Genomic DNA, 17640 nt, shown 5'->3' on the forward strand with positions numbered 1-17640 from the left:
TGTATGTCAAAACACATTGCAGTGTTGAAGCATTTCCACAGAAGTTTCGAAGAAGTTTTTGATGGGTGAACTTGCAAGATCCACATCTGCTCTCATAATGAGGATACACAAACACAGGAACATACTGGGAAATTTTATTTAAAACTATATAGTCAGACAAAATTACAGATTGAAAAAAACTTCCATTATAGAAAAGAGACATCTGTTTGGTGACAAGTTTGAGATGTCTTTTGCTCTGCAATGGAAAAAAGTCCGCTTGGTGACAAGTTTGTCGTTGTGCACCTAGCCCTATTTCTTATGCCAGCTTACAACAGCAGCTTAGAACTACTTTGCTGTCATGGAGCAAACAAAGAATTCCTCTATCGTGACTTCTGTAAGGCTGGTGATGGTGGTATTAATGCAACATAACACATCTGGCTATGCTCTGTGTCCAAGAGATTTGAAGACTATGAGATGTAGTTCTCCTTAAGTTCTGTAGTGGGCAGTGAGCTGAAAGTTCTCCTGCTCTCCTAAAGCTCATGTACGCACACCCTGTATATTTGTATCTGTAAGTCCACGTGCTTGCATTATCCAAAGAGTGTACATGTCTGGATACTGACAAGTTCTATATATCATGTGCTTCTCATAATCTTTGGACCTTTGGCCAGTTTTAGCCAAGATGAGCATGGAAGATATCTTACTGACACAAAATTCTTACAAGTTTCGTAAGCACAGGTTGGTAGAGAATTTAATAGAGCTCCCTGTTGAAAAATAGGGTTTGGTGTGCATTCATTTTAAACCTATCTGGAAAATCTAAGGAGAGAGTGTCCTGGAAGCCAGGTTTCAGGCTACTCATTTAGATTGCCTTACTTGGGGTATATAAACTTAATGAAACATTGAAAATAAATGGAGAAAAAAAAATAAAGTCAAGAGTTATAATACTGGGGTGAAGGAGGAAAAAAGGGAAGTTGATCGCTGTTAATGAACAATAATAAAGGAAGATTTTTTCCCCAAGTTTTTCAGGAGTTCCAAAATATTTCTGGGCAAGACTTGGTAGATGCCATTAATGAATGTTATGATGGATACTTTCAAGAATTGCTGGTTGCAATAGGTAACATAAAAATATTATTTTATAATAGCAGTAATCTCTTAATAAATATCTAATATGACATATTAGATAGAACAACACTTTTCTTTTTCTGATGTTTTTCTCCACTTTACTCTCCTATGCTGTGTAATTAGAAGTTTCAGAGATAATTAGAAAAGGGTATTTGAACAGAATTACTGTTCCATATTTGTGTAAAACTAAAAATGTGTATATGCAGCACGAGATTCTGACTGAGCAGAACTAATAACTGTTCTTGATATGATAATAAATTTTGTGTGATCGACGATAGATGCATTAGCAACTGATTGCACATACATTAAATCATTGGTGAAATTTGTCAGGAGTTTCACTGGTATACAAACAAGCATTAAGCTTTATGTGCCTTTGTTTTGCATTTATAGAATAAGGTTCATAATATTTCTATGCCAATATCATATGAGAGTATCCACTGGTATTTAATAAGCCCTCCTACGCAAAAGTAATGAGTACCCATGCAAAATAAGTACCAGACTTTGACTTAACCGATAAATGTAATCATGTTTGTGAAAACTGGTAGCATAAGTTTAAGCTGAGTCATAGGTAGCACTACCCAGGCCAACAGAAATGATTTTATAATAATCTTATATTTACCTGTTGTAATTTCTCTCCTAGTTCTCTGTGTTCGTGACAAGCCTTCCTACTTTGCTTATAGGCTTTACAATGCAATTCACGTAAGTAGTCTTCCATGTATGATAAAGAGCAGCTTCCCTATTTTTTGTTTGCTTGTTTACTCTTAAACAAATACTTACAAATCAATCTGTTCAATCTTTACAGTGTGATCGTGTGTTTTAAAACTTTTGGTACCTAGATAAATTTCGTAGCAGTAGTGCCTACACAACAGTTAGGATTTAACAGTAACAGTAGTAGGTTAAATATTTAGATTTTTTTACAAAGATATGTGTGGTAAATGCCTTTTTCTTTTCTTCTTTTTTTTTTTTTGTTTTTAACTGAAAGCTTTTATTTTCTCTGGACTGTATCTCCACCTGCTGTGCAGAACTGGATATGCACTTTTCATACTATGCTATTTTTGGCTCTAGAGATTTAATAAGTATCACAAGTAACTAAATTACAAATTACTGTTACAAGAAAACAAATTGCCATATTTTCTTGTGGGCCTCTATGTATACATGCAGATTCTTCTATCTTTGTGTGTAAGTACTAACACACTAAACAAAATGAGTGCCAAGATGAAACGTAGGCCAATGCAAAGAAACACCTACAAACAATTCCTACAAGAGGTCACTGAAGATATTTCCATTTGGTTTTCATTCATCAGTGAAAATAATGAGGCAGTCATTAGTGGAAATAATGAGACATTATGTTATATAAAAAAAATAAAATGTAACCTTTTAAGCATAGTCTTTTAAATATTATCTTCAGACGACGGTGGTAAAAACAGGCCATGGGTAAAATGTTACGAATCATTTTAGAACATGGATGGCAAAGATGGGATTCAAGCCAGTACCATCGAGCAAAACTATTGAGCAACATTTCAACAGGGCCCCAAGTACCCTCTTCCAGATGCTGCTGCTACTGCTGTCAGCTCTTTTGATCAGACCTGTGGCAGCAAAGAACCAAGGAAAATCCTGCAGGCAGAGAGGAAGAGGCTGTATTTTGAGTGATCAAAAGAGGATTCTGGCACATGCCAAGAAGTGTTGCCAAAAGTACCAGGAAATACCAGCTAACAGAAAAAGTAATGTTTCTCAAAGGTCCTGTATCAAGACTACTTTTCAGATTAAAATCTCATTTTAAAATTTAAAAAATATCATGCAGATAGTTTTCTTCAGTATTATATTCAGATAATGTGTGTAATGCATTCAGATAACTTGAAAAAGTTTTGAAGGACTAAGAATAAACATCTGCATCTTGTTTTAATTAGTATCTTTCTCTGTTTTCACAAACTTTTTTAATGAACATGGATAATTCTTGGAAGAAATGCAAGAATTTCAAATTTCAAATTTCAAGCTATGCCCAGATTACACCAAAAGCTTTTTACACATCCATTACAGTACAACATAAAAAAAACCCACACAGGATTCTAATGCTTGAAATCATAGTCCGTAGTGGTTTATAGGAAAGATTTTAATCTATCCAGCAAGTGTGTATCAAATTTTCCATACACAGCTATTTTAACATCACTTATTACTTGCCTTTTGGGGAACAAGATTTCAATATGAATAGCTAGACAATAAAAGTACCCATTTGGCTCTACACAATCTAAATTGGTAAACAGGACCCACAAATTAATTTTGATTACTTTTATTGCCACTAGATGTCTCCATTCTCCATATGACCACAACGTGAAAATTTGTTTAGAAACAATTAAAATATAACACAGCTGAATACAAGCTAAGTTCTAAATCAGTGGTTAAAAAATCTCACTGAATTCACACTGGGGAGCAGCTGTTGTGAAACAGATTATTGGCTTTAATATAGGTTGACTGAACTCCATAATGAAGTCACAACAGCTAACTACAAAACCTATTACCTATGACAACTGGCTAAAGTTCATGTTTTTTCTTTTTAAGAGGTTCAGTGCATAGTTAAGACACACTTATATGTGGGGAATCTCTGTTATTCACTAATATGAATTCTATTATTCATGCATGTGAACTCTGTAGAACAAAACCTTTCAAAGCCTAAACTCTAAAATCTAGAATATTTTTATGGGTGGTCTAATTCATCAGCTTATGCATTAAAAATTTGTATTATCATGTACAGATAGGCAAACACATACTGTCCAATTGCCAAGTTTCCTCACATCTTCTTTTCTTTTCAGGAGTTTGGATTCCACAATAAGACAGTCATAAGGATTCTCATTGCCAGGAGTGAAATTGACTTGATGAATATACGCCAACGATACAAAGAGAAATATGGCAAGTCACTCTTTCATGATATTAAAGTAAGTTTTTACACACTTTGCATATATTCAGCACAGGCAGCGTGTGCAGAGCCCTGCTGGAAAAGTACTGAGGGTTAATCTCTATTCACTACGATAGATTTAAATAAATAAATAAATAAATAAAAGTAATGTTTCATATCCTTAACACATCTTTTCAGTGCCTCAGGCTGACCTTGGCAAATAAGCAGTGGATTCTCAACTCACTCTCACCCTCCCCAGTAGCAAGAGGGGGAAATAAAACAGGGCAGGATATTCTGAGGAATATCTTGCATGAAAGGTTTCTTACACTAATCGATACCATCTTCTTTTGCACTGTCCTGCAAGGTTACACTAATACCAGACTGTTGTTATCCTTTTCTGGTCTTATCCTGGGAGTTCAGGTGTCGTCCTTCAGAAAAACTTTTCCTCTTGTACTCTTGCTTCATACCGTAAATCATACCTTTTCAGACTGCTGAATTGTACAAAAATGACTCTTGCTAAGATGCTTTGCATTTTCCTTGTTGCTAAACTCCAATTGTAAGATGTGCAGTAGCTGTAAGAAGTTGCTCGTGATTTTTTGGTATTGAACTTGAGAAGCATTAAACTGAATTGATTGGACTTTTCAAAGGTGGATTGCTTGTAGGTGCCCAAGCAACCAAAGCCTGAGTTATGTGAAATTAAAAAATCTTGGCCCGGAATCCTTATAAAAACACTGTAATATTTTAGAAAACATTATAACTTCACTCTAGTCTTTGTCACACTTCACTCTAGTCTTGGTCACACACAAACAGAAGAAAAAATAAGTACAGTCAGAATTTTTTCTCTTGCAGCATTTTGCTTCAGGGCACTATGAGAGTGCTTTACTTGCTATCTGTGCTGGTGATGCTGAAGACTATTAATGAAGAAGATGATGGATTTTGAAGGCTGTATAAATCTATTTTAAATGGAAATTGAAGCTGTACACAACACACTGTAAGAGATACTTAATCTACACAATATAATAGAAAAATCAGTGCTATACATTTGTTAATTTTAAATCTTTCTTGAGCCGGAAAAAATATGTAAACAAACATTGTCAGGAACACAGCTTTCTCTCTATTTCTGCCTAATATTTCTGTTACTATAATTAAATGTAAATTAATGGAAGAACTAGTAAAAGAACTTTATGTAAGCATATATTTATCATTTAGACTTGCAACATCCCATACCTTAGACAATAGATGCCGAAGAACCTACTCACTGCTATTTTGGAGAGAAAAAACATTTTACTTTGTTTACTTTTAGCAGACAGATTTCCTCCTTTAAATGTTTTTTCCCCCTCTTCTTAAAGCTCAGATTTTATGCTCTCAAACAGTAGTTTTAGCTGCTTTCAAGCTAAGCATCTGTCCCAGTCTATTATCAGTCACTCACTGAAGAATACTTTTGTATTCTTTTTCATTTAGCACACATACTTAATGCATTTCCCTTTTTCTGTTTGAAACTAAAAAAAACTTAGAACCAAGTATTCTTGATTTAGTGCCATGCACTGAAGATCACTGGAAGAGGAAACATGGCATGGCCTTCTGCAAACTGACTCAGCATGCCGAATGATTCCATTTTGCAATTCCATTTGCATCACTGTCATTTAAATCATTAATTGAATATGGATATTCGGGGTGCTGAGGTATTCCTAGGGTGTCTCTTATGGTGTAATTCGTGAGCTGGCTAATAATGGGTAACACTTCACCTCCAAACGAGGTTCAAAGATACAGTGCTCCTGAACCCCAGCAAACGTAGTTTGAGAACATTTTGTGACAACTCATACTGAAGTGAATAAAGGTGGCAGAGCCCTGTCTCAAGTCATCATCCCAAAGGAAAACATAACACTTCCTAAAATATTTTGAGCCTATTCAGTCTATCAACTGTACCTTCTAGCCTATTTGTATCTCTTGTCAGTCTCTTACGTAAGGGATTTATAAGCAAGCGTAAATGAGGTAATATTACACTAAAGTCATTGTGCTGTTTTGTTTCATTTTTTTTGCCTGCATTTCAAAGTTTCCGGCTTGACATAAACCTTTGATTTAAAACAGGTACTGTGACTTTCTGCCAGTCTGGCTCAGTATGACTGAATAAAGCACTGCTATGAAAGTATATAAATATGTTTGTTTTCATGCTGTTTGCACCTACGTCTTTCCCCTCGGAAAATAATGTATTTTTAGTGTACCTTGTTTTTTTACAAATACTGACTTTAGGCTACAAAACTGCCAGCTTACAATAAATTTGAAATTTTAGTTGGGTCCCTCTTGAGTTGACAGAACTCAAAATTTTTGAAGTAGAAAATTGTTGAGCCAGAACTCTAGGTGGAAAGGACCTATGAGGAAAGTTAACTAAGTCCTAGAACAAGACAGAGATGTACGCTATGCCTATATGTTATCACTCCAAACTTATACTATGGTTTTGCCCTAAACTTAAGTTACACTCTGGTTTTGGAACTGTAGTCGCAGGTAGTTAATAACAGTCATGTCTCACCGCTGCGGAGCTCTAACACCGCTTTAACTCCGCATACTTGCAGGGAGGAGTAGGAACACCTCACAAGTGCCAACCTCTCCCTCACGCGGTGTGCCCCGCATATCGGCCTCCCCTCAGCGCCCACAGCCGGGGCTCCGCTGAGGAGAGCGCCCACAAAATGGCGGCGGCGGCGCTAGGGCCCGCCAGGCGCCCCGGCTCCCTCCGCCCCGCCCACGGCTAGCCCCCCGGCAGCCGCGCCCCGTTCTGACTGGAAGTCAGCCTTGTCAATCTCTCGCGTCCGCCAACCGCCACCGCGTCTCTCGATGTCCCGCCCCCCCGCCGCTGCCGGGTTCCATTTTCCGGCCGGCTGGAGGCAGCGCCTGGAGCTCGGGACGGGTGGGATCAGGCTGCCGCGGCCGGCGCGGGGTTCGGGGGAGCGGGACGGGGCTGGGGCGGCGGAGCCTCGTCCTGCCGCCGCAGATGGAGGCCAGCCTGACGTGTGCCGTGTGCCTGTCCCTCTTCGAGGAGCCGGTGACGCTGCCGCTCTGCTCGCACAACTTCTGCCGGGGCTGCGTGCTCGAGTGCCTGGCCTCGGCGCAGCACCAGCAGCGGGGGCAGGGGCCGGGGCAGGGCCAGGGCCAGGCCCGGCTCTCCCGGGGCGGGCCGGGGCCGGGCGGCGGCGGCGGGGGCCGGGTGCCGTGCCCGCTGTGCAGGAAGCTCAGCCCGCTGCCCCGCGGCGGCGCGGCCGCGCTGCCCGTCAACACCACGCTGGCGGAGGTGGTGAAGCTCTACCGCTCCGGCGCGGCCGGGGAGCCCGAGCAGGGCCAGGGGCCGGGGCAGGGCCCGCTGGTGCTGAGGGGCACCTGCCAGAAGCACCCGGGCCGGCTGGTGCAGCTCTACTGCCGCATGTGCCGCCGCGCCGGGTGCGGGCAGTGCGTGTCTGAGGAGCACCAAGGCATCTTCCACTCCGTCAACCTCATAGACACGGTGTTCCAGGAGGAGAAAGTAAGCGCTCGGCTCTGCGCGGGGTCCCGGCTGCGCGACACCAGGCAGCTCCCTTGCTTAGAATACCTTGGCACTTGGGACTCCTTTGTGCGTGTATAGAGGCTGACAGTCTGTGCCGGAAAACAACACGCTCATGCCAAGAGCTTATGGCATGCCTGGATCCAGTTTTTCAGGCTTCTGCAAGATGCTAGCTCTGTTTAAAGAAAACAAAAAAAAAAACACACCCACAGATACTTCCTTCATAGGCTCTTTGAGCTGACGTGTCTATTTGGGGTAATAGGTAATAATTACACATTCAGAAATAGATGGTTTAGGTAACTTACAATAAAAGTAAAACCAAAATGCACTTATGTTTACGTGAAAACAACTGCCTGGCCTGTTTGTTTGTAGTGGCAGCAACAGTTGTGATTTTTGCCAAGGTAACCAGCATTATGGTAGAGTGAGCCATCCTTGCCCTATGCAAGTTGGGTAACTGAAACAGAATCGCAAGACGGTGATGAAGAGTGATAGGTGTAGGGGCTGTCATGGCTTAGAAACTAAGCCCCACGTTATTTGAAGCCACTGTTTTTTTTTTTTTACTGGCCAGGGCTAGAACTGGAAAAGAAAAAAGTAGTTTACCTTTTCAAGAAAGGCAGAAAGTGAAGGTATGTTGTTGAGGCATTGCTTCATGTATAGGTAATGAACTAATTGGAAACAATGGTGTGGAAGATGATGTAGAACATGTAGGACTTACAGTCTACTAACTAGAAACTTCAAGGTAGTAGTGTAGTAGATTTTTCTGTTTGCTGTAAATAATCACTTACTTAGAAACGCTTCTTAGTTTTATAAAGCATATGTTTTCGTGGAGACCATATTGGTGGAAAGGGATGATTTGGTTGTTATAAGTTGAAGAACAGCACTGACTGTCCATTAAGCTATGAGTTGTTTTTGCACTGATTTCCTTCCTGTTCCTCTTTCCAACCACCAATTGCCTGTCATTCAGGAAACAAGGGAAAAAGAGCCTTTGCACAACAGTTTTTGTGTAAGATTTAGTGATAATATAGTGTGGTAAGGAAGGAAAAAAACAGTGGTAATGTTGGTTAAAACAAGAATAACATCGTTATGATTAGCGTTCTATTTGTTTATTAAAACTTTTTTTTTTTTTGAGACTTTAAAAAGACTGTCATACACGTGCTTATCAAGCAGGAACAAATGCAGCATTCAAACAAATTGTGCTAGTTGTATGTGTTTTTTAAAAAAAGAAAAAAAAAGCTGAGGGAAACCAGTGTTTTAGCTATGAAATAACTCTATAGCCATTGTAGCATTTGTATTGTAGATGAGCCTAAAGCCATTACTTTGAGAAAGAGAGAAATATCAAAAGCAAGTTTGTCTGCTGTTCCAGGGAAGCATTAAATGTTATCAAATGTTTTGAATGACTGTTTGTGTTGATATGTTGTACCCCATGCTGTGGTTCTAGACAACCACTGAAATGTATTTATGGAGTTGTTAAAAGTCATTCTAAGCATTTCAATTGTCTTACAGTTAACCTTCTTCAGTAGTCTGAAAAAAATGAGAATAATAAATGAGAAGCTGATGAATGAAGTCTCAAGTCATCCAAATGATACTGATGTGAGTTACACATGCTGACTTTTTTTTTAAATTTATATCTATATAGATAGATAGATATAAAAAGCTCGATAACACCAACTTGATTCTCATAATAGGTTAATTACAACAATAGAGTACGCTGGTACTTGGTATGGTATAGACATGTCCTGAACTTAGTTTAAAAAAATAAAAAAGAGTATGTAGACACTGCTGCTTGCATCGTCATCTGTTTTTGTATTCTCATGCTTCTAGATGGTGGTGAATAGTGAAGCAGACATAATTGCACTGGAATTCGGAGAAATTTTCAGAACTCTGGAAATGAAGAAGCAGCAATTGATAGAAGATCTTGAAAATCAAAGAAGTAAAAAAGAGAAGGAGTTTCAGATTTGGAAGAAGATGAAGGAAACTCACAAGAAAACCATTGAGAATTTTTTGAAGGATTGTGAAAAGCTTGTACATGAATGTGACCCTCAGCGTTTCCTGGAGGTAATGGCCTTTCTGTTACTGCTTGAGATCAGTTCTATAGTGAAGCTCCGATGTCATATAGAGCCTGATACTCAATTCAGTGTGATAACGAATGGATTGCGACAAACAAATTCAACAAATGGAAAAATGAAAGCTTAAATTATTTGTCACTTTACCCTCTTTTAAAACAGTGCTTTTCATTTTAGAGAAGCCTGACAATCTTTCTTTACAGTTTAGATATTTAGTGAATTCAGTAGACACTGTTTTCTTCACATGATTAAAGCTGATGAAATTAGTATTGGCTGTTTAGCTGTTGATATAACACTTATTGTGTTATGCTATCAGCTATGGAAGTCAGCTGCCTTGATGCTGGATAGGGAGTTATTTGTTAGTACTGCCACCAACCTTCTCTCATGTTTATATGCTTTTTTATGTTTATTTTTAAATGCTCTGTGCATTAAGCACGTTAATTGCATCTGTAAATTTGAAGATACCAAAAAAAGCTTTTCGGTGAGAGGTTAGAGCCAGATCTGGTAAGTTGTCTGAGCTGCATGGTGGAATACTATGTTGGGATACCTGAAGTAAGATGACTGTATAGATTCTAAAACCTGCTGTAATCTTTGCACGGAGCTATGCAGCCTATTCAAAGCTACCTCAACTACTTCTGACATACACTATATATTGAGTAGTATATATGTTTCTATAAAAGATGCTGTAAGTCTTCCTCATAGTGTTTAAGGGAACTGGAGAGGAAAAATTGAGAGCGATGATAGAGGAGCTCAAGACACAAGCTTACATCCTCATTTTTACCTAAGGTAGCAGAGACGTTTTCATCTAGTTTTAAACTAGCTAGTTGATTTACGTCCAGTGCTGTGCTGTAACTGAATGGAATTTAGGCAGATGGTAAATGGCAAAGGACTTAACTGCTGAATTCTGTGTTTCCTGTAACTTCCAGCTTTATACCTGTCCTAAGGGACTACAGCACATTGCTTTTTTCTGCAATGTTTTGTTTTGGTTTGTTTTTTTCTGTCTTGAGATAAATGAGAAGTTTAATAAGTACTTTGTTTCATTAAGTTTCTGCTAACAACTAGTTAAGGAAAACCTGACTTTTGGGTAGAAGCCACCCCTGTTTATGGAAGAAGTGTTCTGACTCCAGCAATTAGTAGGCTTTAAGCTTAACACCTTTCTTCCTGTCCTCTGTAGCAGTACACAGCTGATTTCAGTAAGGTGGTTTTTGTTGTTGTTTTCAACAACATTACTCTAACCTCACCAGGCTTTTATATGGAAGCAGCTAGTTTATAATCCAGTCAGTTTTTTCATTACACATTCTCTGGGAACTGTCACTTGAGTCCAATACAGTGAATTTCATATTGCTATGATGACTGCTTTAAAACTAAAACATAAATTTCTTTACTCTTAGTGTAATAATATCTTAAAAGTAAATAGCAGAGGTTCCTCTCACCAGGCAGAAAATATTCTCTTACCTGAGTATTCACAAGTATCTGAAATGGATTAGGTAACCACATAGGTCATGATTTGTTTTACTGGAATACTTCAGTTTGGCTCAAAGAATTTTTTCTTCCTTAATGCTCAGTTTAGAATAAATCGTGGGCCCAGACTTACCTTTGTCATGTGTTTGGCTGCTCTTTTTTTGTTATTGTTTTTGAATCTTCATAGGCTTATCTTCTATGGTTCTGTGAAGTTAAGACAGGGAGTTTAATCTCTCAAGTATTTTGGTAAAGTAGTGATCTTTTTTTTTGAGAAAGAGTTGGAGGAAAGCTCTACAAATGTATTTCCAAATATATACGTATCTTACGAATTCTTGTTTTATTTATAGGTGGCCTGTGGCTTGAATGCAAGGTATATGTATTTCTTTTCATGCTTTCATAGTTCTCTTGTGTAATTTTAAGATTTAAAAACTAAGAAAATGGTTACTTTGTATATGGTCAATTATATCAACTTAAAATGAAAGTAGTGTTTAGTAATAAGCTAAAATGCTTTCAGATTTTTGGATGCTCTGTATTCCAAATTTTAGGAAATGTGTCTATTTCAGTGAGGGATTAGCTGTGATTAGGGATAAACCAGTCTTTTGAATTGTCTCTCTGACAAAAACTGAGTATAGGAATTCAACATGTGGTAATTGTGTATTTTTTCAGTATCTTATTTAAACTCAGAGCACTGAAGCATATCTGGAACTTTCACAGTTTTCCTATATAGCTCTTTAAGAGTGTCTATGGAGATTCTGCAGTGTCTTCATTTTGTGTTTGCAGTGCACATACCCTGAATATTTCTCTCTAAAGACTTTTAATTACACTTATTGCTTATGTGATGACTTTTTAAGCAGAAGTTAAGCGGGAGTGTTGAAGTGGAGTTCTTGAAAATATTTTGTAGCTCACACTAACATTAGCAATGTTCTCTGAAAAGTGAGTGTAACTTAGATTCAGGTATAATATGTTAATAGTTTGTAATCTTTTTGCTGAGCTCCTTTTTTCAGCTTTCTTTTTTTTTTTCAGAAAAGCACTTTTTCAGTTTTCATTGTGCATGAAACCTAATTCAAATGATTTGTCAAGTAGTAAGTTTTAAGAAAAATGTCTAGGAAACTCAACATTTTACTGAAGACTTTAACTTTTTCTAATTTCTGTTTTACTGTTTTTTGTTTGCTTTTGTATTAAGCAGCTGTAATTTTGTTGTTGGCTTGTAAGCCTTAAGAGAAAGGGTGTTTAGGTCTGTTCGTTGTTTCATTTTCAAGGATGAAGACTCAGCTTGACCTGATGAGTATAGCATCCAGCTATGAAAAACCACCAGAGTATACTCAGAAGAAAATGGATATCAAACCTGTGGTTAATGAAATCTTGGCTTTGAAGTTAGTGCCAGTTAATCTGGACATGGCTAAAGGTAGGGAAAAAGGACTTAAGGGACAAGATTCAGGATGTCATTCTAGTAACCTGCAACTTGTGGTACTGATTGCTTATAAGCACTCAGTATAGCAAGAGCATTCAAAAGTTCAGAAAACTTATGAGTAAATTAATGCAAGATAAATTCACCAAGGATTTACTACATTTTGTGAATGTGCTTTCTCCAGAAAGTCCCTTGCCTATGGTTTTGGAAGCTGAGGGAAGCATTATTTTCCTTTTTGCAACCAGTATGGCCAGTGTTAAAAATGTATTGTTGAACTAGAAGATTGAATGCTGTGATTAAATGCTTTTACGCACACACGCTTTTACCCCATGTATGTTTTACATGAGGGCAGGTGCCTTCAGGCATTTAGAACAGCTTGTAAGCAGGCCTCTTGCTTTATATCGCATAAGTTTAGCCAAATACTGTATCCTACTTAAGACAATATACTTTTGTTCTTAATTGGAGTCTATTTAGATTCAAAGGAACTTTTCAGGATGTAAACACAGGAATAAAATAATCATATGGCTCATCGTAGCACAGGTTTCCTGGCTTTTTGGTGTTTTTTTTCCTTTTTTTTTTTTTTTGTAGTAATATAACTCCACTACTAAGTGCCTTTAGTACCCTTCAGGATTGTGACTGCAGCCTACATTTCATTTTCTGTTATTCCTTACGTTTTGAGAATATTTATTTTAACAGCATAAAGTTCATAGTAAAGCAGTATTTTGTTGATTTAGAAAAATTTATTTTTTTTAGTTGTAACCATTTTATCTTGAAAATGACTACGTTATTTCTCATATATAATATGCTGTCCAACTGTTTTCTTTTTTCTTGTCTTTCTAATAGACCTACCTTCTGGAGGAAATCAGAACTCAACAAAACATACTATAAAGCAATGGCAGGACCAGAAGAATATATCCAAAATGTTTATTGTAAGTTGTTGACTATGTAGCTACAACTCCGCATTTTTTGCTGTTGCTGTTTTGTCCTATCAAAAAAAAAAAAAAGGAATATAATGTCTGCTGCAAAACATTTTTCAGCCAGTAGCAGGACAAGAGGAAGCACTGACAGACGGTGGCAGGATCTGTACTCGCTTAATGTCAATATCAGAAATGTCAGCATTTCAAAATATGAGTCATGAGGTATGATTGAACATCTGTTTTAAGTATGACAAGTTACTATTTGTTATGACACAACTTTCTGCATATGCTTTTATACTGTCTTATTTAGGTGTTTTGGTGTCTTTTTTTTCTTTTTTAGTAGACAGGTACCTGTCTATTTCTGGAATGCAAATCTGACTATGCTAGTAAAGCTGCCATTTTTCTAAATTAAAAGCAGTTACATGTGGTGGGTGGCCGAGTGAATATTGTTCTTTACAGGAAGAATCTTGTTATGGTTAGTGAAGCGTGGCTGCCAGCGAATCACATAATGTATGTTGTGAGAATGCTGATGGCAGATGGTTAAGTTGCTTAGGTCCTTTGAATATAGAAGTATTTCTGTTATTTTGGAGAATGTTTGCAATGGGACTAGAAAACACAACTTATAAGGTTAAGTATATCCAGTGAAATACTAAATTAGTTTTTGAAAGGTTCTTTTTTGTAACATTTTGAGAATTTTTCAATGTCAAGGCTAGTGTGTTTAGCTATTCCTTGTTTTGTAAGTCACTTTAAATACAGCTTTTCCCATTTGCTACTACTGCAATGCATGCTTTGTCATCAGGGCTCTATATGTATCTCATTCAATTGTTTTTAATTTCTTCCATAACTTGCTCTGTTGCCGTTTATCTAGCAGCAGAAGAAAAATACAACATAAATGCGTATTATAGAATATACAATAAATTTTCTTTAATTGTAAGAGTTTTATAACCTCTGAATTCACAAATGCTCTATTTGGCCTAATAACTGGAATCTTTCCTATAACTGTAGGAGCTACGTTATAAATACTACATGGAACGTCAGAAACTCGCTGATGAGTTCAAGACACAAACTTTACCTGCAAATAAGAAGCATAAATTTGTGGCTGCTGAGGCTTCGAAGGATAAGTCCTCAGGAATTCCTTCTGTATCTTTACCTACCACAGCAAATAACACATATAGAGTGAATATGGGAATCCTGCAAAAAGAAGGTGGTTTTAATGAGTTAAACTTTTTTGGAACCAGTAATCATAGGATCCCATCCACCACTACTAACTTTTCTGAAAAAAATGGTAACTTAAGCTTAGTTCATGAGAGAGGTTCTGAGGAAACAACCACTCCAGCCTTATCAGAAAACTCTAAAGATTTATTAATTAGAGAAAAAATGCCAATGCAGTCATCAGCAGTTACTGTTTCGAATGGAATGGATGCAAATTCTAGCATTTTGGGAGGCCTAAAACCAGCAGCATCAGTAGCTACAACTGTTTCAAATTCAGAATTTTTAGATGTTTCTGCAGAGAGACCTTCTACTTCACCATTTGCTTTTGGTGCATGTAGCAACTCACTACCCAGATTTATTAAAAATGCAGCTACGTTTTCTTTTAAAAAGGAAGACAGTAAATATATTTTTCCTAAATTTTATCTGGGGAAATGTGATCGTGAAGCTAAAACAGATAACCAGGATGAAAGCAAATTTGGAAAACATAGTTCTGTAACTAAAACCGCAGTTTCTGATGCTTCAAACACTTGTAATGTAGAATCAGCAGAAAATGAGAAAATGTTTTTTTCATTTCCCTTTAGCAATTCAGAAAGAAATTGTTCTGCAGTATCAGGAGTCAGCAATTCATCCAAGATTTTATCATTATCCTCATTTTTTAACCAACCTGAGAAGCCTGCTGACCAAAATACATTATCTCACATGGTAGAAAATGCATTTCCTCCAAAGAAAACTGTAGAAAATGATGTGCTGAAACCATCTGTCTCAGTGGAGCAAAAAGCTAATGCATCAGAATCCATCACAACTGCACCTTGCAGTACTTCAGAAACCGGCATTGCAGCTGGGGTGGATGATGTCTCAGAGTCTCCCCTTCTCCCCAGCACGTGTGTATTTTCCTTCAAAAATAACTGTTTTCAGTTGCCATCACCAGTATTTTCATTTGGAAGTATTGTTAAAAATACAACTGATTCACTGACTTCCTCCTCCGTTTTTTTGTCTAGCAATGGTACTGAAAAAAGTGAACAAGAGAAGATGAAATCTCTTGACAAAACACCTCTAAATCTAGTAAAGTCTGCATCTCCAGAGCGTGCAGAGACTGCGTCTAGACACAGTCACCCGAAAGATGAAGGTTCTTTTCCAGTGGACTCATCTAAGAAAATAGAAAGTGCAGAAATACTTGCTGATAGTAATTCTTCCTGTAGTCCACCTTTATGTTCAGCTGTCCTTGCTGTTAAAGATGAGAATGCATCATCCACTCACCTTGCTATGACTTCAACACAACAGGAAGTAAAGGTAAAACATCAAGAAAGTATTGCTGAAAACAACTGTTCTATTCCTGGGAGGGAAGATGAACTTGAGTCCAGAATGCTTCAGAATGCAGCTTGTTCTGCTCCTGGGACGTGCAATGATTCAGTTTCAAGAGCTTCTGTACTTACAGTAAACGAGTCCGGAGGAATGCTGAGTGATAGTGATTCTGACACTGAAGAGCTAAGTCAAACGTCTGTGTCTAGTGATACCAGCAGTGTATCAGAATATTTTTCTGTTGCAGAAGACAAGATACCTACTAGAAGAAAATCAGAGGCATGAAGAGAGGGTGAAATGGAACACAACTGTGTTTAAGTAAGACAGAATTAAATAAACGCTACAGCGAGGATACTTGTGATTTTACAGCTTTGTCCTGTATGAATCTTGCGATTTAAGGTATCTGATAGAAACATACTTGATTATCAGCAAGTACCATATACTAAAGTAATTTTTGTAGCACAATCCAAACAGAAAATGAAGTCTCTAACAAGACATTTTCAGTTAAATATAACCACACATCTTACATCATTAAGAACGAAGACCTTCCAGGAAGTGCCACTGGCATATGTGTGGGTGGTACGGGGGTTAAGGTGTCCCAGAAGGCAGGCACAGTGAAGCCTCAGCAGCATGAAGCAGAATATTGCTGCTTTAGTACAACAGCACTTGCACTAGGGTTGTGTCAGTAAGAGTAGTATCGACAATATCGTTCTGGTAAGCATGGAACATGAGCCATGGTGAAAATAAAGGACATTACTGAACATCTTCTTTGAGCTCCCTTTGGTTGTATTCTTCTTCTGTGCTGTATTTAATGGATATTTAAGTTACAACTCCTAGTTAAATTTCATTTAAACACTTGAAATGGAAAATGACGGCAATGTTCTTGGTATACAAGGTAGAAGGGTATCAGCTACACTTCTGAAATGCTGTATTTACAAAAAGTAACTCAGTTAATTTTCGGTTCCTTTTGGCAGCAAATTGGGAATTAGCGAACAAATATTAACTTGCAGTTTTGATTAAACCATTATGAGAATATGGCTTTTAAAACAAGAAAATGCCGTTCAGAATTTGTGTAATAACAGGAAAAAAGGAAAATTGCACTTCAAACTATAAGTATTAATTATCCAGAACTCATTGGATTTTTAGTTTCTAGAATACAACATAAAGTGAAGATAAAAATGCTGTCTTTTCTAATTTATTCACCTTTCTGTTGCATCCAACAGGCAGATGTGCTTTAGGTATTAGAATATGCAGATGCTAACACTATTTCAGATTAAAGGTCTTTTTCATTTAGTGTTCACTTTCCAGGAAAACTGGTGCCAGATCTTAAATAAATCCTGTGTTAGGCAGATATCATAAGTTCTGAAGCAGAATGCGTACTAATCCCTTTGAGATTCTTCAGTGGTAACTAAGTAGTCACTTTGTACCATAGAGAGAAATATTACTTAAATCTTTCAAAGCTTACTCATACACTTACTGTGACAAAATACTTAAAAATAATAATTTGTTCAGGAAACCTTGACCTAATTCTAATTTGATTTGTGCTAAACTTTTGGCCTTAGTGTCTGTGTCCGGGCATTCCTTTATTAAATACGCTGCAAAATAGTTTCTAGAACTCACCTACCTGCCCATGGTGCCTGTATTACAGTAAGTTAGAAGTCAAAATTTCTCGTTAGTTTTACAGTTTATGTTCATCCTGAAAGTCTTACTGGTTTTTCGTTTTTCTCTGAAGATTTGTCCTATTTTTATCATTCCTGTCACAT

At 37.6% G+C, this 17640-nt stretch overlaps 2 protein-coding genes and 1 long non-coding RNA gene across 8 annotated transcripts in view; 2 read left to right on the top strand and 1 right to left on the bottom strand.

Moving 5' to 3' along the window:
• ANXA10 (annexin A10) overlaps positions 1-4963 on the top strand; it is a 24743-nt gene extending 19780 nt beyond the window's left edge. The window contains exons 9-12 of one of the 2 annotated variants that reach the window (XM_066996768.1): positions 995-1090; positions 1739-1797; positions 3906-4028; positions 4838-4963. In XM_066996768.1, the coding sequence (XP_066852869.1) occupies positions 995-1090; positions 1739-1797; positions 3906-4028; positions 4838-4906 (347 nt within the window). In that variant the 3' untranslated portion in view covers positions 4907-4963. Of the gene's footprint in view, positions 1-994; positions 1091-1738; positions 1798-3905; positions 4221-4837 lie in introns of those variants that run through there. The other variant, XM_066996767.1, reaches the window with a different exon arrangement.
• Positions 1-6855, bottom strand: part of LOC136790823 (uncharacterized) — a 21956-nt gene extending 15101 nt beyond the window's left edge. The window contains exon 1 of the long non-coding RNA XR_010831523.1: positions 6516-6855. This is a non-coding gene — a long non-coding RNA (uncharacterized lncRNA). The remainder of the gene's footprint in view (positions 1-6515) is intronic.
• On the top strand, positions 6844-16642 carry LOC106032340 (tripartite motif-containing protein 59-like). Of its 5 annotated transcripts, none has more exons than XM_013175280.3 (9): positions 6844-7499; positions 9021-9107; positions 9339-9572; positions 11389-11411; positions 12301-12446; positions 13293-13378; positions 13487-13588; positions 14372-14570; positions 15577-15756. In XM_013175280.3, exons 1-9 carry the CDS (start codon positions 6975-6977, stop codon positions 15609-15611), a joined length of 1437 nt encoding a protein of 478 aa, XP_013030734.2. In that variant the 5' UTR covers positions 6844-6974; the 3' UTR covers positions 15612-15756. The 5 variants fall into 5 exon arrangements, with proteins under 5 accessions (XP_013030734.2, XP_013030733.2, XP_066852854.1 ...); XM_013175279.3 differs by lacking the exon at positions 15577-15756 and adding an exon at positions 15160-15433; XM_066996753.1 differs by having other exon boundaries at positions 6845-7499; positions 14372-15459; positions 15577-16642.
• Positions 16643-17640: the final 998 nt, after the last annotated feature.

This window comes from Anser cygnoides, chromosome 4 (genome assembly GCF_040182565.1).
Source record: "Anser cygnoides isolate HZ-2024a breed goose chromosome 4, Taihu_goose_T2T_genome, whole genome shotgun sequence".
In the NCBI taxonomy this organism is placed as follows: domain Eukaryota; kingdom Metazoa; phylum Chordata; class Aves; order Anseriformes; family Anatidae; genus Anser; species Anser cygnoides.